At 43.2% G+C, this 24,058-nt stretch overlaps 1 protein-coding gene across 1 annotated transcript in view; it reads left to right on the top strand.

Annotated features, from left to right (window-relative positions):
* The window catches only part of VTA1 (vesicle trafficking 1), a 281,215-nt gene that overhangs the window by 57,964 nt on the left and 199,193 nt on the right, over positions 1-24,058 (top strand). The window contains exon 2 of the mRNA XM_040350905.1: positions 8,397-8,491. Coding sequence (XP_040206839.1) covers positions 8,397-8,491 — 95 coding nt within the window. The remainder of the gene's footprint in view (positions 1-8,396; positions 8,492-24,058) is intronic.

Below are 24,058 nucleotides of genomic sequence, written 5' to 3'. Positions count from 1 at the left end.
TGTGTCAGTGGCAGGGAAGTGGTTAAACACTAAGGGGTGATCAAGGGGTTAACTGTGTTCCCTTAGTGTGTTCTAACTGTAGGGGGGATGGGCTTATTGGAACATGACAGAGATCACTGTTCCCGATCACTGGGAGCAGTAGAACCCTGTCTTGTCATTAGGCATTTGTCATTATGTCTTGTTTACACAGGCACCTCCCTATTCTGCCTCTCCTTGCCACGATCGCGGGCTACCGGTGGACGCTCCCGCGGCGTGCGTACACACGCTAGCCTTCGGTGAAGGAGCGACGTATGGGCACGCCCATTTGTGCAGCCGCGCCATTCTGCCGACGTACATCATCGTGCAACGGTCGGCAAGTGGTTAAGCATTAATATAAACGCACAGCGCTTTGGTTTTTCATTAAGGTACCCATCCAATAGTTTTTTTTTTTTTTTTTTTTTTTTTTTTTTTCCTTTTTTTTTAAAGTGTATTTTGTGCCTGTGCTCGAGAGAGGAGCTGGACTGCAGGAGTTGGGAGTAGGCAGGCCTCCCCCAGAGGCAATCTGCCACCTTTCTCCATGCCCCGGGTGGCAATGGCGGGTGTGTGAGGGGGTCCTCCCACACAGCCCGCCCTACCTGCTCCGCTTTGAAGCCCAACGGGGCAGAGGGACTCCCTATAAGGGAGTGAGAGGATTAGCCTGCTCAACCAGCCCCATTAGTCCTTCGCCTCTCTTTAGAGACCGCGTGGTCAATGTGCGTGTTAACCCAATTTAGAGTGCGTGTGTAGGTGTGGTGGTTTTTGTGGGAGGGGGGTGGGCGTACTAAGCACAGGCTTACCTTGCATAGCACACCCACCGGGAGCCGGGCTGAGACCACCAAACTCAATTCACATGCAGCCGGCACCGGGATCCGAACCTCTAGCTGCAGAGGTGAATGGCTTGTCAGCGCAGTGCCAATCGCGTTGAGCCACCGCAGCTCCCCAATAGTTTTTTTTAAAACTATCGACGCTCCTTGCTGATACCGCTGCTTGTGGAAGAGAATTTGGGGTCGAATCGGCAGGAATTCTCTGAAATCTGAGCAGTCTCCTGAGATCAAGAACAATTTCAGGGAGCAAGGGAAATAGATGAGATACTTGTAATTGTTATTCAAGGTGGCAGAGTATAGGATTAGGCTATAGTTCAGTGGTGCTTGAATTATCATTCATGGGGGTCCATTTTTGCACTATAACACGTGGCAGCCCCCTTTTACATGGCAGGTTCCCTGTAAATCACTATCCTTGGCCCCTCCCCCACATTACAACCCTTCCCACAACATCACGGCTTCCCTTTACATCACAAACCCCTTTCACATCACAGTCCCCCTCTTTAAAGCATTCCAACTGTGTCCTCAGTACCCCTTTACAACATCACAATGCCATTTACCATCATATCCCCTTTCCTCTACGTCAATGTCCCCCTTTCATCATTCAGCCTCCCTTCTTCCCTGCACAATCCTACCAGGGCAGAGGCACAGCAGCTAGGTGTTCTCTCTCGCTGGTCTCCTGCCCGGCCACCTCCATCATCCTCATGGTGGGCGGGAGGTGATGCATATCAGGACAGAGGGTGGGAGCTGGCCAACTTGTATAAACAAGCAGGTGATTACTGAATTCTGCCCTCTATCTCATGTCCTCCAAGAGCAACCATAACAACATCAGTAAGCAAATTGGGAGGCAAAAGTAAGGGTTTTGTATTTGGGGATTTGATGTGGAACAGTGATGGCACTGCCATATTTGTTGAACTATGCCCAATGCCTCCATTACCCAATCAACTATAGCAGGGTTCACTGAATGGTGGACCGCAGTCTGGACAAGACTATTGCTCGGTTTGGGTCTGGACTGTGGTCCACAATTTAATGAATTTTGCTATAGTTGGTTGTGTAATCGAGGCATTGGGTATAGTTCAACAAATATGGCAACTAGCCCTGTTACAAAATTCTATATATAGATATATAGTTATATCTATACACAGAAGTGTATTTAGGTTTTGTGCTGCCCTAGGCCTGACTAAACTCGTACACCCCCTAATTTTAAATATGACCCACTTTTCCTGTCAAGGCCACACCCCTTTCACCTGCCCTGAAATTTTCGAGTGGGGACACTAGTTCTGAGGACCTGGTGGGGGGGGCAATGTATTCCCTTAATTTGCATAGATTTACTCTCACTTCCTGTTTGGCTATTGGGCAGGAAGTGAAGGGAAATCTCTGCAATGGGACAGGGATGGTAAAAAATAAACTGACAGGAGCTATAGCCCTCCCTTACTCTAGCCAAAATGAAAAGTGTTGCCTAGAGTTCTACTTTTTTATTTCGAATGGAATTGTGTGATGACAGGCTGTTGGTGGAAAATCCGACTGTTTGTATGCTCCATCGGACAATTGTTTAATTTTCTGCTGACAAATGTTGGATAGCATGCTTTAAATTTTCCGTGGACTCCAATCTCCATGCGCAGTTCCAAGCCAAACCGATCTTTGTCTGTTTTTACTGGCATATTTCCGCAACGACGGACATTTACGAACGGGGGGAAAAAGTGCCCGTTTTTACGAACGGTCAGTAAAAATACGGATGGTTGGCAACACTGGCTATAACCATGCCAATGGTGCAGTAGAAAATGTATAGCACAGTGAGGAAGGTTTGTGACTGTCCAGGATGATAGGACAGTCAAAATTAGATGCAGCGCCCCCCCCACAGTTGCAGAATGCCAGCCACCCGCATACTGGAAGGCGTGCGGCCGCTTTATGGGGGCGCTAGACTAATTTGCCTCTCAGCCCAGTTTGCCCCATAATACTCGCAATACACTAACGGTGTAGCGCAAGCAGATGGGGACTCTTTCCGTGCTGCCCCCCCTGCAAAGTACTGCCCTAGGCCTGGGCCTATGCCAGGATACAACGTTGTGTGTGTGTGTGTGTGTGTGTGTATCTATCTATCTATCTATCTATCTATCTATCTATCTATCTATCTATCTATCTAATTTTACATATACACTAAGCTTTCCAAATCTTAGAGAAATTATAATACAATTATATGTTGTTTTTTTTCTATTGCATGAATGTGAGAGTCGGTTCACACTGCAGCGGCACAACTTCGGGGGCGACTCTGCAAGTCGTCCTGAGGACGACTTCAGAGGCGATTTGCAAAACGACTTCTGTATAGAAGTCAATGCAGGTCGCCCCGAGCCGCCCCCAAAGTCGTACAGGAACCTTTTTCTAAGTCGGATCGACTTGCGTCGCTCTTATTAGAACGGTTCCATTGCATTCAATGGGACGCGACTCGACTCGTCGTGCGGCCAAGCCGCCTGACGTGTCGCCCCATTATGAACCGGGTCTAAATGTCGCTAGTTTTACTAACCTTCCATGTGTATTTAAATATTTCACTTTCTTCTTACAGACTTATTCCATATGATTAGTTATTTACCTTTTCTACAAAGCCTTCTTTAAAGGGAACTTATTTTATTTGGCACATTTCTTCCTTCATTATGATTAGTTATGGTTCCCTTTGCCTGAAACCCCTTCACAAATGTAATTTTCTCCTGCGCAAAATACTTTGGTCAGTGAATGGTAACACTAGAAACAATCTTGATGGCCTCTCACACTTTGTGGACGATCATGGTAATCATGGTAATTAAAAGGTAATGTGCATTTTGTTTGCAAAAAAATCTATGTAAAACACAAAATAACGTGTAGCTTTTTCCTTGCATCTTGCTTTTTTTTTAACTTGTTGAAAGTAATATTTGGAAATATTCCATAACTCTTGCATGAACGTGATATTAAACACACGGTTTAATTACATCGTTCCTTCTATTTCTGTATGCGGATGATGGCACTGTAATTATTTTAACTAACCCCTTCACGCCAACCATACGCAACGCAAATATGTGTTCTCGCCTTAAATGTGTTATACCCTGGTGATGCCTGCAGCATCATTAGCAGTTAGTATATAATGACATTTAGTTACCCAGTAATAAAAGCGTTGTCTAATTAATAAAAGCAGGTAGATGATTAACCCCCAGCACTTCACACTTATGATTGTGAATTCATTATCAAGTGCTATTGTGCTATTAGGCAGGCCATTAATTATGCAATTTTATTTCCTTCCACCAAGGGTGGCTGGAAAGAAAATGGCAAAATTTCCCCATTAACACAGTCAGTGTTGATAGGGACACCCTTTTCCGCTATTGTGCACTGTCGGCAGGGAGTCTTCCCTGCTAGCATAACACTATTAGAAAAACTTGACAGGCTCATCGTGTGTACAATCGGGGTGCCCATTCATGGATTAAAAAGTGGGAACCTGCCAAAGTTTGTTCCGTGTATGACCAGCTTTCGGGACTGCTAAGCCAATTTTATTAGATATTTAGGTATTTCCTGCCCACTAATGGGTGATCAAATATCCGAGTAAGGGGCCGGTCACGTGATGAAAACAAAGTTCGGTGACCGTTTTTTTTTCTCCTCGCGCTGACAGCGTGAGGAGAAAAAAAGCCGATCACAGGCTCCTGTGTACGCGGCATTGGAATAGGAAATAGTGACAGGTCCTCTTTATGGAGAGATGTCTTATTGACCCCACATCTCTCCTCCAGGCTTACAAGCATGAGATTGTGAAAAAAAATTCACTGATCTAATGCCAACAGCCGTGATTGCGGCTTTGTTTACTTCCGGGTACCGGGCCTGACGTCATAACGTCGCGCCCGGGCCTCCGACGGTCATAGAGATGACTGGTGACCATCTGATCACCAGTCATCTCTATGCTTCCCAGCCAGCGCTGGCCGATTCGCTCTCTGGACCCCCGATGGCACGGGAGAGCTCGGAGAAGCGGCGGGAGGGGGGGGGATGTCCCCTCCCGCTGCCTATAAGAACAATCAAGCGGCTGAACTGCCGCTTTGATCGTTCTTATCGTGCAGAGAATCAGCGACTGAATGATGCCTGTAGCTGCAGGCATCTTTCAGATATCACCGCACAAAGTGGAGGACGTTAAGTGGTTAAAAACGACCGTGTGTAGGCTCCAGAGCATTTTTCTCGTTGTGAAAAATGGGCTATAAAAATTTAGAACATGCTCAAATTTTTCACGTCGTTTTTCACGTCGAGAAAAACGGTCGTGTGTAGGCTTTAACGACGGGAAAAAAACGCGCATTCTCAGAAGCAAGTTATGAGATGGGAGCATTCGTTCTGGTAAAACTAGTGTTTGTAATGGAGATGGCACATTTGTCACGCTGTAACAGACTGAAAAGCACGAAGACTGAAAAACGCGAATCGTCTCTCACCAAACTTTTACTAACACAAAATCAGCAAAAGCAGCCCAAAGGGTGACACCATCCGAATGGAACTTCCCCTTTATAGTCCCGTCGTACATGTTGTATGTCACCGCTCTTTGCTCGAGCGTTTCTTTTTCACGATCGTGTGTATGCAAGGCAGGCTTGACAAGAATCACGTGGAGAAAAACTTCATTTTTTTCATGACATTAAAAACGGTTGTGTGTAGGCGGCATCATAAAAAGGTACTGAATTGTTGAGAAAGGATGTAAAGTTGACAAGTGTGGTAAAACGTTGGCCATGGCCTGGATGCCGGGCACCATAAAGGTGTTTGCAGGTATATTTATGGGTCTAGTGATGCTCCTCACAGGCACCCTTCCATTGGTGAAATGTTTGTGGATTTAAAATATATTAAGCTACCGTTACTATATATTTCACACATGCTGAAAGTGAGAAGGAATGTTAAAGGACTTTCTGTTTATAGCTGTTGACATTTTTTAATGAGGGGTGTGGAGGCTTTGAAGGTGATAGATCTTTAAGGGAAAGTGACTGTTTTCCTGCAGTTGCTGAGCTGTTTGTGACCACTGCGGAACGTGAAAACTGTCGCCACGTTTGACTAATTTATGTTGTTAGTTTCCGGAGCACTTCCTGACAGTTGCTTCCCATTCATTGACCCTCTCCGCCTATACATTTGGTTGAATAGAAGCATATATATGAGAATCTGAAAGCAGGTGATCAGATATAATCGCAGATGCCTGTGCTGCATTTTTACATTGTGCTTAGCGTTCTTACAAAAAGCCATTAAGCATGTAAATAACAGATCCGTTCATGAAGCAGTTTATGTGATAAGATAATTTTCTTTTGAATTTGTATTATAAGTGGTGTTTCCATTAAGGCTGGCTTTACATCTATGCATTTTGACAATGCGCATAATACAGCTAAATACAATAATGCACCTGGTTTACATTGCGGTGCCATTTATTCTGCAACACACTGGAACACATGTGAACAAATTGGTGCACGTTATGATTATAAAAAAAAAAGGTGCAGGTACGTTTTTTTTCTGTTGGCTTTGGTTTTTCAGCAACCCATTCAAAATGTATAGGCTGTCTTAAAACAATGTATGCTACTGCACACCGTAATAAGCTTTATTGCAACGCACTATAGAGAATGGGCCCTAAGGATTTTTTTTTTTTTTTTTACTAAATTTGTTCCAAATTAAAACATTAACTTTAATAAGCCCTTATTACTGTATTTGCCAACGTATAAGACGACCCCCCTAATTTTCCAGCTAAAATGTTGGTTTTGGGATATACCCGCTGTATAAGACGACCCCCTTTCCACTAGTCCTGCCTCGCCTCTCCTCTCTGTGCCATTACATGCCTCACTGTGCCACCATTACATGCCTCACTGTGCCACCATTACATGCCTCACCATTACATGCCTCGCTGTGCCACCATTACATGCCTCGCTGTGCCACCATTACATGCCTCGCTGTGCCACCATTACATGCCTTGACGATCCCTTACCTTATCCCTAACATGCATAATCTCAGTCAGACCACAGCCTTCCATTTTTCAAAAGCCGCGTCTCCTCCTCGAGTGCTGTTCTGTGATAGGTGGAGCACTCGGCTTCCCAGGAGACACTGTGTTCAGTGTTCCGCCTATCATGGATGCCCTCTCGTCCGAGACCGAGGACGAGAGGGACGTGATAGGCAGAACACTGAACAGAGGCTTTGCTGGGAATCACGGAACAGAATGAGGAAGATGCGCGGCTTTTGAAAAATGGATGGCCGCGGTCTGCCTGCAAGTCTGCATGTTAGGTACCGGTGTATAAGATGACCCCCGACTTTTAAGAAGAATTTCTTGTGTTTAAAAAGTCGTCTTATACGCCGGAAAATAATCCTTCTTTCCCTTCTCCCCTAACTATTTTTTATTTTATTTTTTACCTTGATTTGAACATATTTTGTAAATTACCTTTTTTTTTTTTGTTATTTAAAGCGGGAAAGACTATAGAAAAAAAAGTTTGCTTGGTCGAAATAGATTGTCTATAAAAAGGCAAATACATTATTTTTTTTGCAAGACAGTATTACCAAAAAAAGTCTTGTTTGCCGAATCTGTAGACCATCAGCAGAATTATAAAAATTTCTTTTGGCTATAAGGCCCCGTTCTCACGACCAAACATGTCTGCTGAAACTGGTCCGCAGACCAGTTTAAGCAGACATGTTTGGCCGTGTGTTGGCCCGAGCGGACCATTTTCGGGCGGATCGGACAGGTTTCCAGCGGACAACTGTTTCCTGGCATTGCTTTAAAACAGTCCGCTGGAAACCTGTCCGCCCGGACATGTACGGTCGTCTGTACAGACCTACCGTACATGTCCTGCCGCCCGCCATCCCTCACATGCGTCGAATGACTTCGACGCATGCGTGGAAGCATTTTAAAGGCGGGCCGCCCACGTCGCCGCGTCATTGTCGCGGCGACACCGCGTCATCGACGCGGCGACACCGCGGACACGCCCCGCGTATTGTTTACGCGCGGACTTCTGTTCGATGGTGTGTATAGCCATCGTACAGAAGTCCCCGGGCAGTCCCCGGCCAGACATTTCCGATGGAAACGGTCTGCAGACCGTTTTCATCGGACATGTCCTGCCGTGAGTACAAGGCCTCGGGGTTACACAGGTGTGAGAGCTGAAGTGTTTTTTCCACTAATGCCTCGGTATTTGCCTAATACCAGTGGTGTTTGAGGCAGAGTTTTAAACAAAATGCATATCTGAAACTGGTAAGTAAAAAAAAAAAGTTAAAATGGGTGAAAGGTAACAGATATTTGCTGCTGGATGATCTGAGAATTTTATCATGGACAGATTAATTTTAGATGATGGAAGCATAGCAGAAGAAATGTAATTGTGTAGGGCTGCCTAGGTTCTAAAAAGTTTGTTGACGCAAGACATAATGGACTAGAACTGTCACTATGTTATTTTACTGTATCATTCTATCATCTGCAGTTACAATAGCTGCTTATTTCAAAATGTTCTTACAAAAAATATGTTTGCTTCCTTAACATGAAATGACATTTTGCATTTAATCACTGCGTTTCAACAGATTTTCATGTGATTTTTAACAACTAGCCTTCTCTTGTTGCATTTGTAGGTCGCTTGTATGCTATGCAAACTGGAATGAAGATTGATAGCAAGAGTCCAGAGTGCAGGAAATTCCTTTCAAAACTCATGGATCAGTTGGAAACAGTAAGTATTAAAGTGGTGTGTGTCCCTTTTTTTTTTTTTTTCAGACGCTTATTCGTAAAACACAATTATTACACCCCACTAAATATATTTTCATAGCGTTTCATTTCAACTCTTTTTTGTTTGATGAACATGCTATGAAATGAATGAAAAAAATGGTGGTGTAAACTGCGCTAATAAAATAGGACCGTAAATACGGACAAATAAATATTGCTGTGATGCAAAAATTGTAAAGCTGCGATACGCTGCGTTATAAAACAGTGAACAAAAGTGAAAAAAGAAAAGAATCGCGCTAAACCTTGTCACAAGGTTTAGCGCGATTCTTTTCTTTTTTCACTTATGAAATGAATGAAATCATATATGCTGGTGAAAAAAAATCAAAAAAAAATCCACTAAAAACAAAGAAAGCATTCTGTCCTGGCAACTGTTTTCTGTTACAAGACTATGATGACCATTTGCAGCTTTGTTTTAAATCTGCTAAATAAACTAGTTTTGCAAAATCTATGAAAAGTCTTTGTTTTTGTAAAAAATAGAGGGTCTGGACCTCCTCTTTAAAGTGGATGTAAATCCAACATTTTTTTTTCTTATGGTATCACAATGTAGAGTATAAGATTTCCTGTCATCTGTGCCCAGTCTTGCCACAAAGAGTTAATTCAGCTCTGAGCAATCCTCTTTTCTTTTTTCGGTGAGATAAACAGACAAACAGGAGAAAACTTTTGTCCGTTCTTCCACTTGGCTGTGAATGGCAGGTTATTTACATATCTCATGCACTAGCCTGAAACGGGCATTATTTTTTTAATTCCCACCACCACTCCTTTTCTGAAGTCATGTGGTTACTTTTCTGGATTTTGACTGGATGTTTATGATCATAGCAGAATTTAGTGTTAGAAATACACAGGAACAAATGCATGTTGACAAGGGGAGTGTAGAGGTGGGAGGGGAGTCTACTGACATCACAGCTCCACCCACCAAGCTCCAGACAACAGACCCACCCACAGAATCTGCAGTTTTTCAGGTCTCATAACAGACAGAGGGGAGACATTTGACAGGTAAGGATACATGCAGGAAGCAGAGGCATTACGTACATCTTGTCACATTAAGGGACTCAGGGTGGGTCTGCTGGAAGAGAGAGTGGCCTTATACGCTGACGATATGTTGCTTTTCCTAAACGATGCTGGCCCCTCTCTCTGTACTAGACACGTTCGCCCTGGTCACTGGACTCAGGGTAAACTGGTCCAAATCCCTTCTATTCCCAATAGACCAGGCTGCCAGATCTACCTCCCCTCAGGACAACCCCCTATGCTGGGTAGACACGTTTAAATACTTGGGAGTACAGGTTTCTACCTCGGCCTCTGACTTCATCCCCCTTAATCTTTCCCCTGTTTTGGTAGACGCCCAGTCCAAATTCAAAGCATGGGGCAACCTTCCTCTGTCGGTATGGGGGAGGGTGAATCTTCTAAAAATGAAAATAGTCCCCAGACTTCTCTACCTCTTCCGTCATTCGCCGCAGTGGGTGCCTAAGTCCTTTTTTGCTAAATTAAATCGACTTTTTTCCTCCTTTATCTGGGGGACCTCTTCTCCGAGGTATAAACTATCTACCTTAATGAGGCCGCGAACGCAGGGTGGAATGGCATTTCCCGACTGTCACAAGTACTACCTTGCCGCCCAGCTGGTAACGGCGGCCTGGTGGCTGAAGCCGGATGGTACAAACACCTCCACTGCTCTTGAGGCCTCGGTGGTTGGCTCGTTGGAGGCCCTTCAGCTTTTGCTTTTCAGGGGCCCCCGCGCGCCATACTCTCTGACCCCCTCTATGACCACCACCCTGCGGGCGTGGCGAACCGGCCTGGCCATTGAAAAATGTAAGCCCACTGAAATTTCACCCAACGCCCCGATCTGGAAAAACCCTACATTGGACCATTTTTACAGACTGATGGATCCCCTTGCGTGGTCAAAGTACGGCGTGAAACTGATATCACATATTATTTCGCAGAACATGCTGAAAACCTTTACCGAGCTTTCGTCAGAATTTAATCTGCCCTCTCACTATCGTTTCAGGTACCTACAATTATCGCACGCTTTCTCGGCGCAGTTTCCTTTGTCCTCCTGTATTGTGGCCCAGTCGGAGTTGGAGAGGACACTTAGATTTGATTGTGGCGTGAAGCCCACCTCGCACGTATACTCCTTCCTACTCTTTGTGTCCCTCCCTCCCCTTGACGGGCTGCGAGCCAGGTGGCAAACGGACATTCCCACACTAGACACAGACGACTGGGATGACATATGGGACCTTCCCTTCTCCACGCTGGTGTCAGTTCGTGACAGACTGGTACAATTCAAAATAGTGCATAGGGCATACTTTACCCCCCACAAGTTACATAAAATGAACCCCACACACTCACAGGAGTGCTGGCGTTGTGGCGCCTCCCCAGGCGATTTTTCACATATTTTCTGGAAATGCCCAGAGGTGGTGCATTATTGGGAGGCTGTGTTGGAACTGACCAACAAAATTGCTGGGACTCACTTACCCTTGACTATGGAGGTGTGCCTCCTGGGCATCGTAGACAACATTATCCGAACCTCAGCCAAGCGCACACTAGTGAGCGTACTGCTCTTTTATGCCCGTAAAAATGTGGCCATGCATTGGAAAAAACCCTCACCCCCATCCCTGGTACAGTGGCGGCGCCTGGTAAACACCAGCCTTCCCTTATATAAAGACACATATGCCAATCGCGGATGTCCGCAAAAGTATGATAAGGTATGGCGGGTCTGGGTGGAGGAGCCGGAGACTGCTGGCTAAGACATTCTTTTTTGATGTGACATCCCCCTGCCCCCCCCCCCCCCCCACCACCCCCTTCCTTAACTATGTCGGTTGATACGAACCTCAGTTGGATATCATGTCTAGCTGCAAGGGTTACTGTCTCTCGAATGTATCAGCTGCATCTCATGACGAATTGTAAGACGTTGAGCTGTCTATGTCTTGTATTGTCTAAATGTACTGTGTATTGTGTTTGAAATTCTTCAATAAAAATATTTTCAAAAAAAAAAAAAGGATACATGCAGGAGGCATGTATATCCTTATAGATCAGCACTATGGCAGTAGTTTAGAAAGGATGAGAGTGGGTTTACATCCGCTTTAAGGCGATATGTCGGACCAGTGCAGAATAGGGTTCTTGTAGCTGTGCTGATCCTGGTAACAGGATGAGCATTGGCACATAACATGCAAGCGTTACACATGAGGAACACTGAAAACAGAATGATTGCTAATGGTATAATATTTTGATACCACATATGGATTCTTTTAATTCACTGGTTTATAAAATGTGTCAATTAGGCAGTGGCTCATTGGCAACAGTTTAGCCAATCAATACAAATCACAGATCGTATGAATCGAAAGCTTCACATGGCAGTATTACCATATAACTTTTTTTATTTTGTGCAAAAAAAAAAATCGAAACTTTTTCCGTCATAAATAGACAATACTGCTTTGAGCTGTATCATTTTACTTACAGTTTAGACAAGATGTGGTCCCGGGCCACCAGGTGCTTTAGGAGAGTTTGACATCATTAGAAACTGCAGTAAGTCTGTTATGCCTAGTACACATTATAAAAAAAATCAGACAGATGATTGTCCGGTTTTCCTCGCTGTTTCACGGCAGGTCGAAACCAAGGTTGGTACTAATTGTGTGAAAATAGCTGTACGACAGAGGCTTATTTTGTTCATGGTTTCTGATCATGCATAGTCTTTTGTATAATTTTTTTTTTTCTTGTACGAAAACCACATACAATACATTAAACAAAAATTATTAGTTCTGTTCATGTATGAGAAACATTATGGCGTTTTGTCCCTTTTGGAAATTTCCGTTTTGGAAAGCATGAATCGAATGTCGGAAGTTGTGTACCCACTATACAAACGCCATATGAACAATTAATTGTGCCTCATACGGAATTTTAGAATTTTCTCATAGTGTGTACCTCACTTTATACTAACCTTATTAGTAAGAGAAGAGGATGGACAGAAACTGGAACCTTCCTATATAGGCATCAATTGCCTGCTATGCAACCATTTTGGCTGCCCCCATGTACATGTATAATAAAAAAAATGATAAAGTTATAAATCCACTTATAGTGAGGCAACCTGACTTGACATTGGCCACTGAGAGAACTTGTAAACCATGTGAAATAAAACTAGCTTATTAAAAAAAAAGAAACCTAAATATTTTGGTATACGTTATATCAAGGGTGTCCAAACTTTTTAAACAAAGCGCCACTTTATAGTCCTTCAGGCTTTGGGGGGGGGGGGGGGTTTAGACTGTGGCTACTAGGAGTAGAAATTGTCCTGGCATTAGTGGTAGTAAAACGTGCCCCATCTTTAGTAATAGGGCAAGTAATTGAGCCCAATTGTTGGTGTTAACGGGAAGAATAGTACCCTGAGGGTCAGGTGAAGGCAAGAAATAAGCCATATCCATCCCCTGGGCCACAGTTTGGAGACCACAGTTGTATATTGTCTTCCTTTTATCACAATCTGAAACAAATAATAATAGTTAAGAGTAAATAGTACATGGGTGGCATTCCATGTGAGAAGGAGCTCACAGGCCAGGACATAATACTTTTACATTTGTAAATTACTTTACTGTTGAAATAGATACACAAGTAGCACAATAATGATTGTTCTTTGCATCTAAAGTGGTTTTGTTTCCTTAAATAACAATCACACGTCAAAACCATAATATAAAATAAATACATTTTAATATAGCACTAATATAAAATAAATGTGACGCTTGAATATTAAACTTAAGTAAAGTCCATAACAATGGGAGATTAAAAGTTCATAGATAAGAATCCAGTGAGTGTAGATCTACACAAGTGCGGATAAAAATCCATCACCAATAGCAAAGACACACACTTTACCCCGAATGATGGACTACTTAACCAAAAGCAGCCAAACAGGCATTTATATTTGGGCAGATCCACAAAAAAGTTACGTTGGTGTATCTATTGATACGCCGCATAACTTCTAGGATGCTCCGGGGTATCTTTGTTTTGTATCCACAAAACAAGATACGCCTGAATGGGGGCTAGATCCGACTGACGTACGTCTTAGTACGCCATCGGATCTTAGGTGCATATTTACGCTGGCCGCTAGGTGGCGCTTACGTTGATTTTCCACGTAGATTATGCAAATTAGCTAGATACGCCAATCCTCAAACGTACATCCGGCCGGCGCATTTTTTTACGTTGTTTACGTAAGGCTTTTTTCCGGCGTAACGTTACCCCTGGGTTTATGAGGCGTACGCAATGTTAAGTATTGATGTCAGGCCAGCGTCGAATTTTCCGTCGTGTACGTCGTTTGCGTAAAACGTTCGCGATTAGGGCTTTGCGTAAATTACGTTCACGTCGAAAGCATTGACTATTTGCGACGTGATTTCGAGCATGCGCACTGGGATACCCCCACGGACGGCATGCGCCGTTCCAAAAAAACTCATTTACGTGGGGTCAAGTTGAATTACCATAAAACACGCCCACATCTTTGTCATTTGAATTCCGCGCCCTCAAGCCGACACATTTACGCTACGCCGCCGTAACTTTAGACGAAAGTGCTTTGTGAATACAGCACTTGTCTCTCAAAGTAGCGGCGGCGTAGCGTAACTACGGTACGCTACGCCTGCTTAAAATTACGCCGATCTATGTGAATCTGGCCCATTGTATTCAACTTCAAATCGCCATGTTTATTGGATCTCTTGATAACCGTATCCCTTAGGCTATATCACACTCCATCATGAACAGGACCTCATATCATAGTTGTAGTGGAGACAGGCAAAAGGAACACCTCATTGCGCAGTATTACTGATCAAAGCATTTATTATTAAAAAAAAATCCAAAATACTCACAAGCAACACTCTAAAATCGCATGTAAAATCATGTGTCAATCCATGTGTCGAACAGGGATGTTTGAAACCCGTAAAATGACGTGGCAACGTCACGTAATCAAACTTCTACCGACGCATTTCCTCATCAGGGGTGTGGTTACGTATATGCTAGGCTACCATATATAGACACCGACTAGCAGATCTGTGACCATTGAATCCTTTTCTATGAACTTTCCATCTCCCATTGTTATGGATTTTACTTATGTTTAACATTTATGCGCTGTATTTATTTTATGTTGTTCTTGTTTTTACCAGAAAACTCTACCAGCTCCTTTCATCTATTTCTTTGTATATTGTATTTTATCACAAGCGCAGGTGTTTTGTGTGTTTTCTATTAATATAGCACTGGAGGGCCAATTCACACCAGAATTACACAAGAACACGGTCCACTCTCCTATGTGATTCCTGTGCGATTTGGCAGCTCATTCATTGGAATGGGCAGCAAATTGCATCGGCATGCACAAAAAGTAATGCATGCACTACATTAGATGTAATCTGGTGCCCTCAAAGGCATTACATTTCTGATCTACATATGGGATGCCTTGTAAAAGAGAGGTATGTGTTTTTTTTTTATTTGCTAGTCATACTTGCCTCGGTGGATACAGCATCAGACCGATTCTGCATCTGTCCCCCGGCGTCTCTGCACTGAGAACCTAGCCTCCGAGCAGCGGTGATGGCTCGGTTCTCCCCGCTTCCTGAGCAGAGCGATGCTGACTGTCAGTCAGCATCGCTTCTGCTCTAATTTTCCGCGCTCATTGGAGCACGGAGCCCTGGAAGGGTGGGGAGCTGCCATCTCAGTGGCTCGCTGAGAGGCTGAGACTACCATCAATCAAGGCTAATGGTGGATCCAGACTTGGAAGTCGGGATGATGCGCTGCCTCAACTGATGGCAGTGACGTCAGCGGAGAGCGGACTTCAGACCGGGTCACAGGAGTGCAAAACGAATTGCACTCATGTGACCCAGAGAAGAAGCCCAGCTAAAAAGCTCAGGCTGGACTTCTCTTTTTAACATTGAATTGGCACCCGCAGCAGGTTGCAAGGGCAGTGCATTTTGAACGCAGTGCTGGAAACACGCATGAAAGGTGCCTTTGTTGCATGGTGTTCTGGTGTGAACCAGCTCTGACAATTTACACAGTGCTGTACATATTCTAAACAAAAGATCTTTTTCTATATATTTTTTTTTCCAGTAAAATACATATAAAACAAAATCGTTCTTGAAAAGCAATACGCAGATACAAAATCTTGTCCTGTTTAAAAAATCTATAACGGCAATACTGTATGTATCAGTTTGGTATCATAACTAAGGACACAGAAATTTCTAAATTATGTAACGATTTTCATATTTGGTGCCTAGTCTTAAATTGGCCAATAAAATCAATAGGTACAGTTCCATAAAACATCCAGTTAGAAATGATCTGACCTTATTTGAGAAAGCTGTGATCTAATTGGTTCCAGATTATTGACATTTGGTCTTTAAACTGCCTCATTGAAATTTCCTATTGACTTTTTCGAGGGGTTATAAATAAAACTTTTGCTTGCGTTTCACCCACCATGACCTAGTTTGGAAGACACACTCCAGACTGCATCCTGTTTGTATGCAGCACTGGTACAAGCAACAGTCGCTTCATTATTTAATAATAACACCTCTCTGCTTGTTTGATTCCTGTTTGAGCATTGTTGAAAGGCTTTGTTGGATGATTTGTTGAAACGAGCTCCTCTCAGCAGTACTTCAAAAGCAAAAGAAGAAGTGCTTGCTTTATCCGCCACTGACAGTACATTTTAACACTCACCGTCTGTATTAACATTGTGCCACCATTAGTTTTTACATTAGATCATTTTGTTGACCTTGCTCTTCAAAGTAGCATTAATGGTGGTGATCTAAAAAGAAAACCAATTGCACCTTGGCTGAGCGACATGCAAAATGTTTGTTCAGACAGTTGAGAGAAACAATTTTATGCTTTAATTAAATTGGCAATATTAATACTTGTTCAGTACATCATTGGAAATGAATGGATGAAAAGAACAAATACAATATTTTTTAATGCAATCATTTTTTATTAAAATATTTTAGTGTAGTTGCAGGGTCAGTAACAGATACAATAAACTATTATGTTACATATATAACACGCACCCCAATTTAAGAGGAAAATTTCAGTAAAAAAAAATGTTTTTCAAATAAATCACTTTGAAGCAAAATAATGGTCAGTGCCAATCAATGCAGCCTGATTAGTGTCTGCAGCCTCAATGCAGCCTGATGCCCATCTGCAGCCTTAATGCAGCCTCTGTGCCCACCTGCAGGCTGATCTGCAGCCTCTGTGCCCATCTGCAGCCTGATCTGCGCCCATCCAATGCAGCCTGATGCCCATCTGCAGCCTGGTCTGCGCCCATCGAATGCAGCCTGATGCCCATCTGCAGCTTCAATGCAGCCTATGTGCCCATCTGCAGCCTGATCTGCGCCCATCGAATGCAGCCTGATGCCCATCTGCAGCTTCAATGCAGCCTCTGTGCCCATCTGCAGCCTTAATTCAGCCTCTGTGCCCACCTGCAGTCTGATCTGCAGCCATCCAATGCAGCCTGATGCCCATCTGCAGCCTCTGTGCCCATCTGCAGCCTGATCTGTGCCCATCCAATGCAGCCTGATGCCTATCTGCAGCCTTACCTTCTCTCATGCAGTGCAGGAAATCAGGAGGGGGACGAGCGCCGTCAAAATCCATGAGCTGTCATCTTCTGTTTACAGTACTCGGCTCTCAGTTGGCAGTCACATACACAGTCCTGCCTCCGCCATCGCCATTGGACCAGCTATTGTGATTGACAGAACACTAGTCCAATGTCGGTGGCGGAGGCGGGACGAGTGTGTGATGTCAGAGCCGAGTAAACAGGACATGACGGCTCGGTGATTCAGGCGGCTCTCGTCCCCCTCCTTCGAGGTACGCTAAGGGCGTGTAACACGCACCCGTGATTTCCCCCATTATTTTGTTATTTGCTTAAAAATACGGTAATCTGTTGCCATTTTTATATTCAGAAATGGAGAAGAATCGGGGGGATTAGAGGGTTCGTTCAGAGAATTTAATGCATTTAGCAGAGGGAGAGGAGAATTATGGACACTGTTAGGCCCCTTTCACACGGGGTGGATCAGTAATGATCTGCCTCGTGAACCTCCGCTTGCTCAGCGGGGATCGCTCCGTTGATCCCCGCTGAGCCGGCGGATGACAGGGTGGTCCTCGCACCCTGTGCAGGGACCGCCCTGTCTTTTCTCTGCTCTCCCCTACAGGGGGATCAGAGAAAAGCAGAGGGAGAGGAGAATGCTGTCTGTCCGTGTTCACCCGATCCGATCCGCTAGACGGATGGAAAAGTAGGTTTTTTTCCTCCGTCACACTTTGGCGGGTCGGATGTCAGCGGGCATGTCACCGCTGACATCCGTGGCTCCATAGAGGAGCACGGAGCGCCCATTCAGGTCCGCCAAAAAAACTAGCAGGCGGACCTGAACGGGCCGCCCATGTGAAAGAGCCCTTAAGATTACACACTATTATTCATTAGGTCTATTCTCCTTGTAATAAGTCATTTTTTTTTTTTTCTTCCAAAGAGGTATGAGTTCGTACCGGTATGATTAGCTCTCTACGATGGTTGGGTAAGAAGATTAATAAGATTAGGATGAGTATCTTGGGTGGTCAGGTGAAGAGTCCATTTTTGACAGGACCTCCATAAATGTTGAGGAAGAGTTAAAATTGGTTCACACGTTTCTAGGTTTTTAAAAATGTTGTGAAAGCGTCTCTAAGGATATAGGAAATCTTTTCCATTAGTCTTAAATACTCTGTTTTATGGAACAGTAGGAGCGTTGCTGCATATGGGTATTAACCCTTTCATGACTAAGCCTATTTCTGACATTTAGTATTTGCAAGTTAAAATCTATATTTTTTGCTAGAAAGTTACTTCGAACCCCCAAACATTATATATATTTTAGCAGAGAATCTAGAGAATAAAATGGCGATTGTTGCAATATTTTATGTCACATGGTATTTGTGCAGCGGTGTGTTAAACGCAACTTTTTGGGAAAATTAACTTTCATGAATTAAAAAAATAAAAAAAAAGTAAAGTTAGCCCAATTTTTTAGTATAATGTGAAAGATGATGTTGCACCGAGTAAATAGGTACCAAACATGTCATGCTTTATAATTGCATGCACCCGTGGAATGGCGACAAACTACGGTACCTAAAAATCTCCATAGGAGACGCTTTTAAATTTTTTTTTTTTGTTTTGTTTTGTTTTACGGTTACCAGGTTAGAGTTACAGAGGAGATCTAGTGCTAGAATTATTGCTCTCACTCTGACGATCGCGAAAATACCTCCTGTGTGATTTGAACTCCGTTTACATATGTGAGCGCAACTTCCGTATGCGTTTTCTTTGCTGCGCGAGCTCGCGGAGATGAGGGTGCTTTTAAATTTTTTTTATATTATTTTTACAATATTAAATTGTGTTTTTAAAAAATAAATTAAAATGTGATCACTTTTATTGCTCTCACAAGGAATGTAAACATCCCTTGTGACAGTAAGGTGACAGGTACTCTTTATGGAGGGATCAGGGGGGTAAAAGACCACCGATCCCTCCTTTGCACTTCAAAGTATTCAGATCGCCGAAAACGGCAATTCTGAATACTGTCTTTTTTTAAATCAGGCGCCATTGGCAACCGAGTGAACCAGAAGTGACGTTGTGACGTTGCTTCTGTGTTTACATTGAATAGACTACATCAAAGCCATTTAGGGCTTTGTTCCAGTCTGTTGCTGGGCGCTGGAGGTGGCTGATCGTAGATTGGGTCTCCCGGTGGGACGGGAAGCCCGGTAAGAGTGGCAGAGGCGGCATGCCCCTTCCCGCTCCTCTAGGATAACAACTGAGCGGCTTTTAGCCGCATTGGTTGTTATCCCTGGAATGTTGATCGGCCGCTCTTAAAAAAAAGATACCGGGATGATGCCTGCAGCTGCGGGCATCATCCCGGTATAACCCCTTAAAGTCGAGGCCGCATATGTGCATACGCTCGGTGGCAAGGTTTAAAGAGGAAGTAAACCCTGATGGGTTTTACTTCCTCTTTGTTCCTCTGCAAAGTAAAAACATAATGGGCTAGTATGCATGGATTTTTACATGGTTCGGCAGAATCAATATTATTAAAATGAACGTAATGCCGAGACTGCTCTATCTGTTTCAGACCTTGCCTGTAAAACTCCCCCTAGGGTTCCTGAGAGATCTGAGATTCAGATTTGCAAAGTATATCTGGACAGGAAAACCAGCGAGAGTACGTAGGGACATATTGACCCTACCGAAAGAGAGAGGAGAAGTAGGATTTCCAGATCCGATGGGCTATCATGATGCTTCTCATTTAACACGGGTTGTAGACTGATGTGCAAAGCAGAAGGACAATCCCTGGATACATAATAATGGCATGGCTTTCTGATGTGGACATACCACAAGGGGTGAAGCAACATCCCACAATGGGCGCCACACTTCGAGCGATAAAAAGGATATTCAGGAAAACTAAAATGTTGACATATCCCAGTCCTATGATCTCGGTTTTGGGCAACCCGAGGTTTGAGCCCAACAGACCAGCATTTTAATAACTTAAGACGTCAGGGAATCAGTAGGGTAATACATTTTTCGATAGACAACCAAGTAATGACTAACGGGGAAATCGAAAATGCGTATGAGAGAGAACTAGACCCAATGAGACGAATACAACTGAAAGCCGCTATCCGATCAATGAAACCGCAAGGGGAAATGATTTGCAGGTTACTGAAATTTGAGGAACTATGCTTAAAGGGAGAACCAATGAGACATGGACTGTCATGCATGCATAGTTTGCTAGTGGAGTCAGAAGCCCCACAAGAACTAGCCTTCATACAAGCGAAAGAGATTTGGGGATCATACTCTCGGAGGCCCAGAAAATTAAAATCTTTATGTTTACACATAAGGCGTCACTAGCCACCAGATATCAGGAAGGAGGATATAAAATTCTGACTAGGTGGTACAGAACCCCAGTATTACTAAAGCGGATATTTCCACAAGTGTCAGATCGGTGCTGGCGATGCCTGGAGGCGGAGGGCACCATGATACACATATTTTGGGGATGTCTAAAATGGAAAGAATTTTGGAAAATGGTATCTAATACAGTTAAAGAAATCACTGCAGTGACTTTGGGAGAAAACCCGGCAGAATTTCTGCTAAATAACTTTCCATTATCTATGAAAAAATATAAAAACTCTCTGCTTGGGCATCTACTTACGGCAGCAAAGGCCTGTATCCCAGTCATTTGGAAGAGCACGGCATCTCCAACAAGACAACCATGGCTAGGTAGTGTAACATAGATTCAGCAGATGAAAAACCTTACTATGGGAATGAGAGAACAGGAGGAGAAATATCGGAAGTTATGGACCCCATATATTAGGTATAGGGAGCAAAATCCTTAGTAGATAATAACTACCTTTGGAGAGGAGTGGGGGGGGGGGGGGGAGAGAGAGAGAGAATTTTTTTTTAAAACTAAATGGGGAGGGTGGGAGGACAACCAGGAACTTATCCTGGTTAAGGGAAAGGGGTGGGTTGAAATGGTATGGCTATAATAGGATATACAGGAAATGTAAATAGTGAACAAAACACACGACAGGGGGTTTCCTGGAGGTAGGAAACAAGTGTATCTAAAGTAAAGATTGTATGTGATATATAGATGTACCTGTTGTAAGGGGTTAGCTCGGTAGCGGGGTGTGTGATCCCCTGGATGGGTTCACTACACACTGAATTTATACAGACAGGCAGTCGAAGACGGTTGGAAACAAAGATTTTGGTTTATTCTTCCATCTTGCTGGAAACAAGTGCAAGCATCCAAACAGCATAAACAAAATCAAACATAAAACAAACCCTGGCCACTTGGGGCATCTACCTTCCACACCTAGTGGTGGGCAGACACTGCTGGTCATACAGCAGGAAAACAATAGTCTTTTGATTTTTATCACACAGAAAAATCAATCCTCTCCTCACCTCCTCAGAAGACTTTCAGTACTCTGCTCTTCTTTCTCACAAAGCCTCAGGATGCAGCAATTCAGTGGTAATCCTCTGGATTACTTATAGAGGCCTTAATTGCCTCATTCTGAACAGCTGAAGTCTTCCAACGCCCTCAAACCTTTCCTGGCTACATTTGCAGCAGACGCCTAATAACAATTGGTGTATTGTCTAAACAAGGCAGAAATGTATGTCCCATCTGTGACAACACCCACAGATTTACCTGACTTCCTGTCACACTGTGTATAATGCTGTACCTACTTCTTTTTGGAAGCAAATGAAGAGGAAAAAAAAAAGTAAAGTTATCTAAATGCCTGTATTTTGCTTTAATAAGCTTTATGAAACAGTGCCTATATCACAAGAGCAATGTGACGGCTGCCACTGACAACCAAGGCCAGTTGGCTGGCAGTTTTTTCGGAGAATATGCAGATCAGAAGCATCGGCGTAAAGCCCTTATTTGCACACATGCTCAGCATATCGGCCAGATAACTAGCATTTCTAGAAGAAGTCAACAAAGGCAGGCTCTGTGCCTCTCACAATAGACATTTCCGTTGAAATCAAACTGGAAGAATTCCAGATGTAATAATTCCTGAAATGTTTTCCTTTTTGATTAATCAAACAATGTTATCACATGTGATATTATTCTGTATGCCACTTTTAGTATAACATAATATTGTAGATTGATGAATTAAGTATTCCAGAATTCTTTTTTAGAACTAAAGCTGTTTGAGACTATTCGCTCCAGAATCCACCTCCCGCAACCCGCACAGGCTACTTCATGTCTGAGTAAACTGTCTGAGTTGGATTTATGAACGGTAGTAACCACATAAACACTGTCTGTTTAGCTCCTGACACTCACCATGCAGACCCATTGCCATCCATCACTTCACACAAGTCAATGCACAAGGGCATGGCAGTGATATATAAAGACAGACATGGTTGCGTTTTGATTACCTTGCAGTTTATTACCTATCAGCTCAATCTTTATCATTGTATGGGAGGTAGCACTGCCCTCGGGTGAATATCTTCTTTCAGAGCAATCTTAAGGGCCTGCTCATCGCTCTGCATGTGGCTAAGCTGTAAAGGTTAGGCATTTTGTTTTGCTTTGACATCTGTGTTTTAAGGGTCTGGGTGGCCAATGGAAATTTAAATTGTATTTAATGTTGCTTTTGCCTTAAAATGTAAGTTTTACATTTTTTTCGTTTTGGATAACGTAGAGAAGGTTTTTAAATGCAGTGGTATGATCTATATATATATATATATATATATATATATATATATATATATATATATATATATATATATATATATATATATATATATATATATATATATATATATATATATATATATATATATATATATATATATATATATATAAATAGAAGAGATGAAGACACTTAAACATTGTATGTTTAGTATGGCTTGTATATGCCCCTTTCACACAAAGGGTCCATTCAGGTCTGCCTGATTGGGGGATCAGGAGGGACCTGATCGGATGGTCCATTAACCCCTAAGGACCAGCGGGTGTAAATGGACTTGTATCCATTTCCACCCTCCTACCTTCAATCCGATCCGGTTTGCTAAAAACAAATGGAATGGGATCTGTCCCCTTCCATCTAGGCAAATCGGAGGCCAGTCAGGTGTAAATGGAAGGGCAGAGTTTATTTATCCCCCCGACTGCCCATAGAGCAGAGGGGGCTCTTAAGTGCGTGACATCAAATAAAAATCTTCTATAGTGCAACAAAGTAATTAAAGTCTGTGATGAGATATCTTTAAACAAGATACTCTTTAAATGTGTTCTTCTGCAGCCTTAGAAGAATATATACATCAATCCCCGACACCTATTGATCACTGCGCTCACCTTAATGTAAGACCTGTACAGGTCCAACCTCGCCTTTCCCAGCTGGGGTATACTCTAGGTTAATAGACTGGATGGTTCGCTATCCTCCTCCTCCTCTCCCCTCTTCGAATTTTGCTAGATACTTTGTGAGCTGTATAGAAAAACTTCCTTACTCTTCCGTTCCCCTCAGTTAAAGCAAAAAACTTTTCATGGCGTAGTACTCAAAAAAACATATAAACATATTAAAGTACCCACTTATAGTTAAGATTAAAACAATCCGTTGATAGCCATATTTGCTGTGTCTCCAGTATCCTGTCGATGCGCTACGTCACCTGTCTCTGCCCAGAGCGCCCCCTTACCACCTCCAGTGCTTCTCGCTTCTCCTTTTTTTTTCATTTTGGATAGAGAAAGGGAGGATTATAACCCCTGTGATTTTTTTTTTCCATCTGTGTCCCTCCCAGTGTTGCCTTTTAATTTCTGTCCCACAGCCAAAACAGGAAGTGAGGAAATCCATTAAAATCCCAGGAATCCCGGTGTGACACCAAGGGTCGCCAGAACCCCTTCCACATTGGATGTTTTCGCCTCTATTAGTGTTCTGATGTTAATCCAAAATTCGGGATTTTGTTTTACTTACGATTTTGATGGTAAGGGTAAACAGGACACACAGAAAGGGAATCTCCCTACCTGCAGCACAGACCTCAATAAGAACTGTCAGGTGTTCTAATACTTCTCCGTTCTAATACTTCTCCACTCTATTCAAAGCTAAA

This window comes from Rana temporaria, chromosome 4 (assembly GCF_905171775.1).
Source record: "Rana temporaria chromosome 4, aRanTem1.1, whole genome shotgun sequence".
Taxonomy (NCBI): Eukaryota; Metazoa; Chordata; class Amphibia; order Anura; family Ranidae; genus Rana; species Rana temporaria.
The sequence above is the reverse complement of the archived record's forward strand: the minus strand, read 5'-3'. Positions and strand labels throughout refer to the sequence as shown.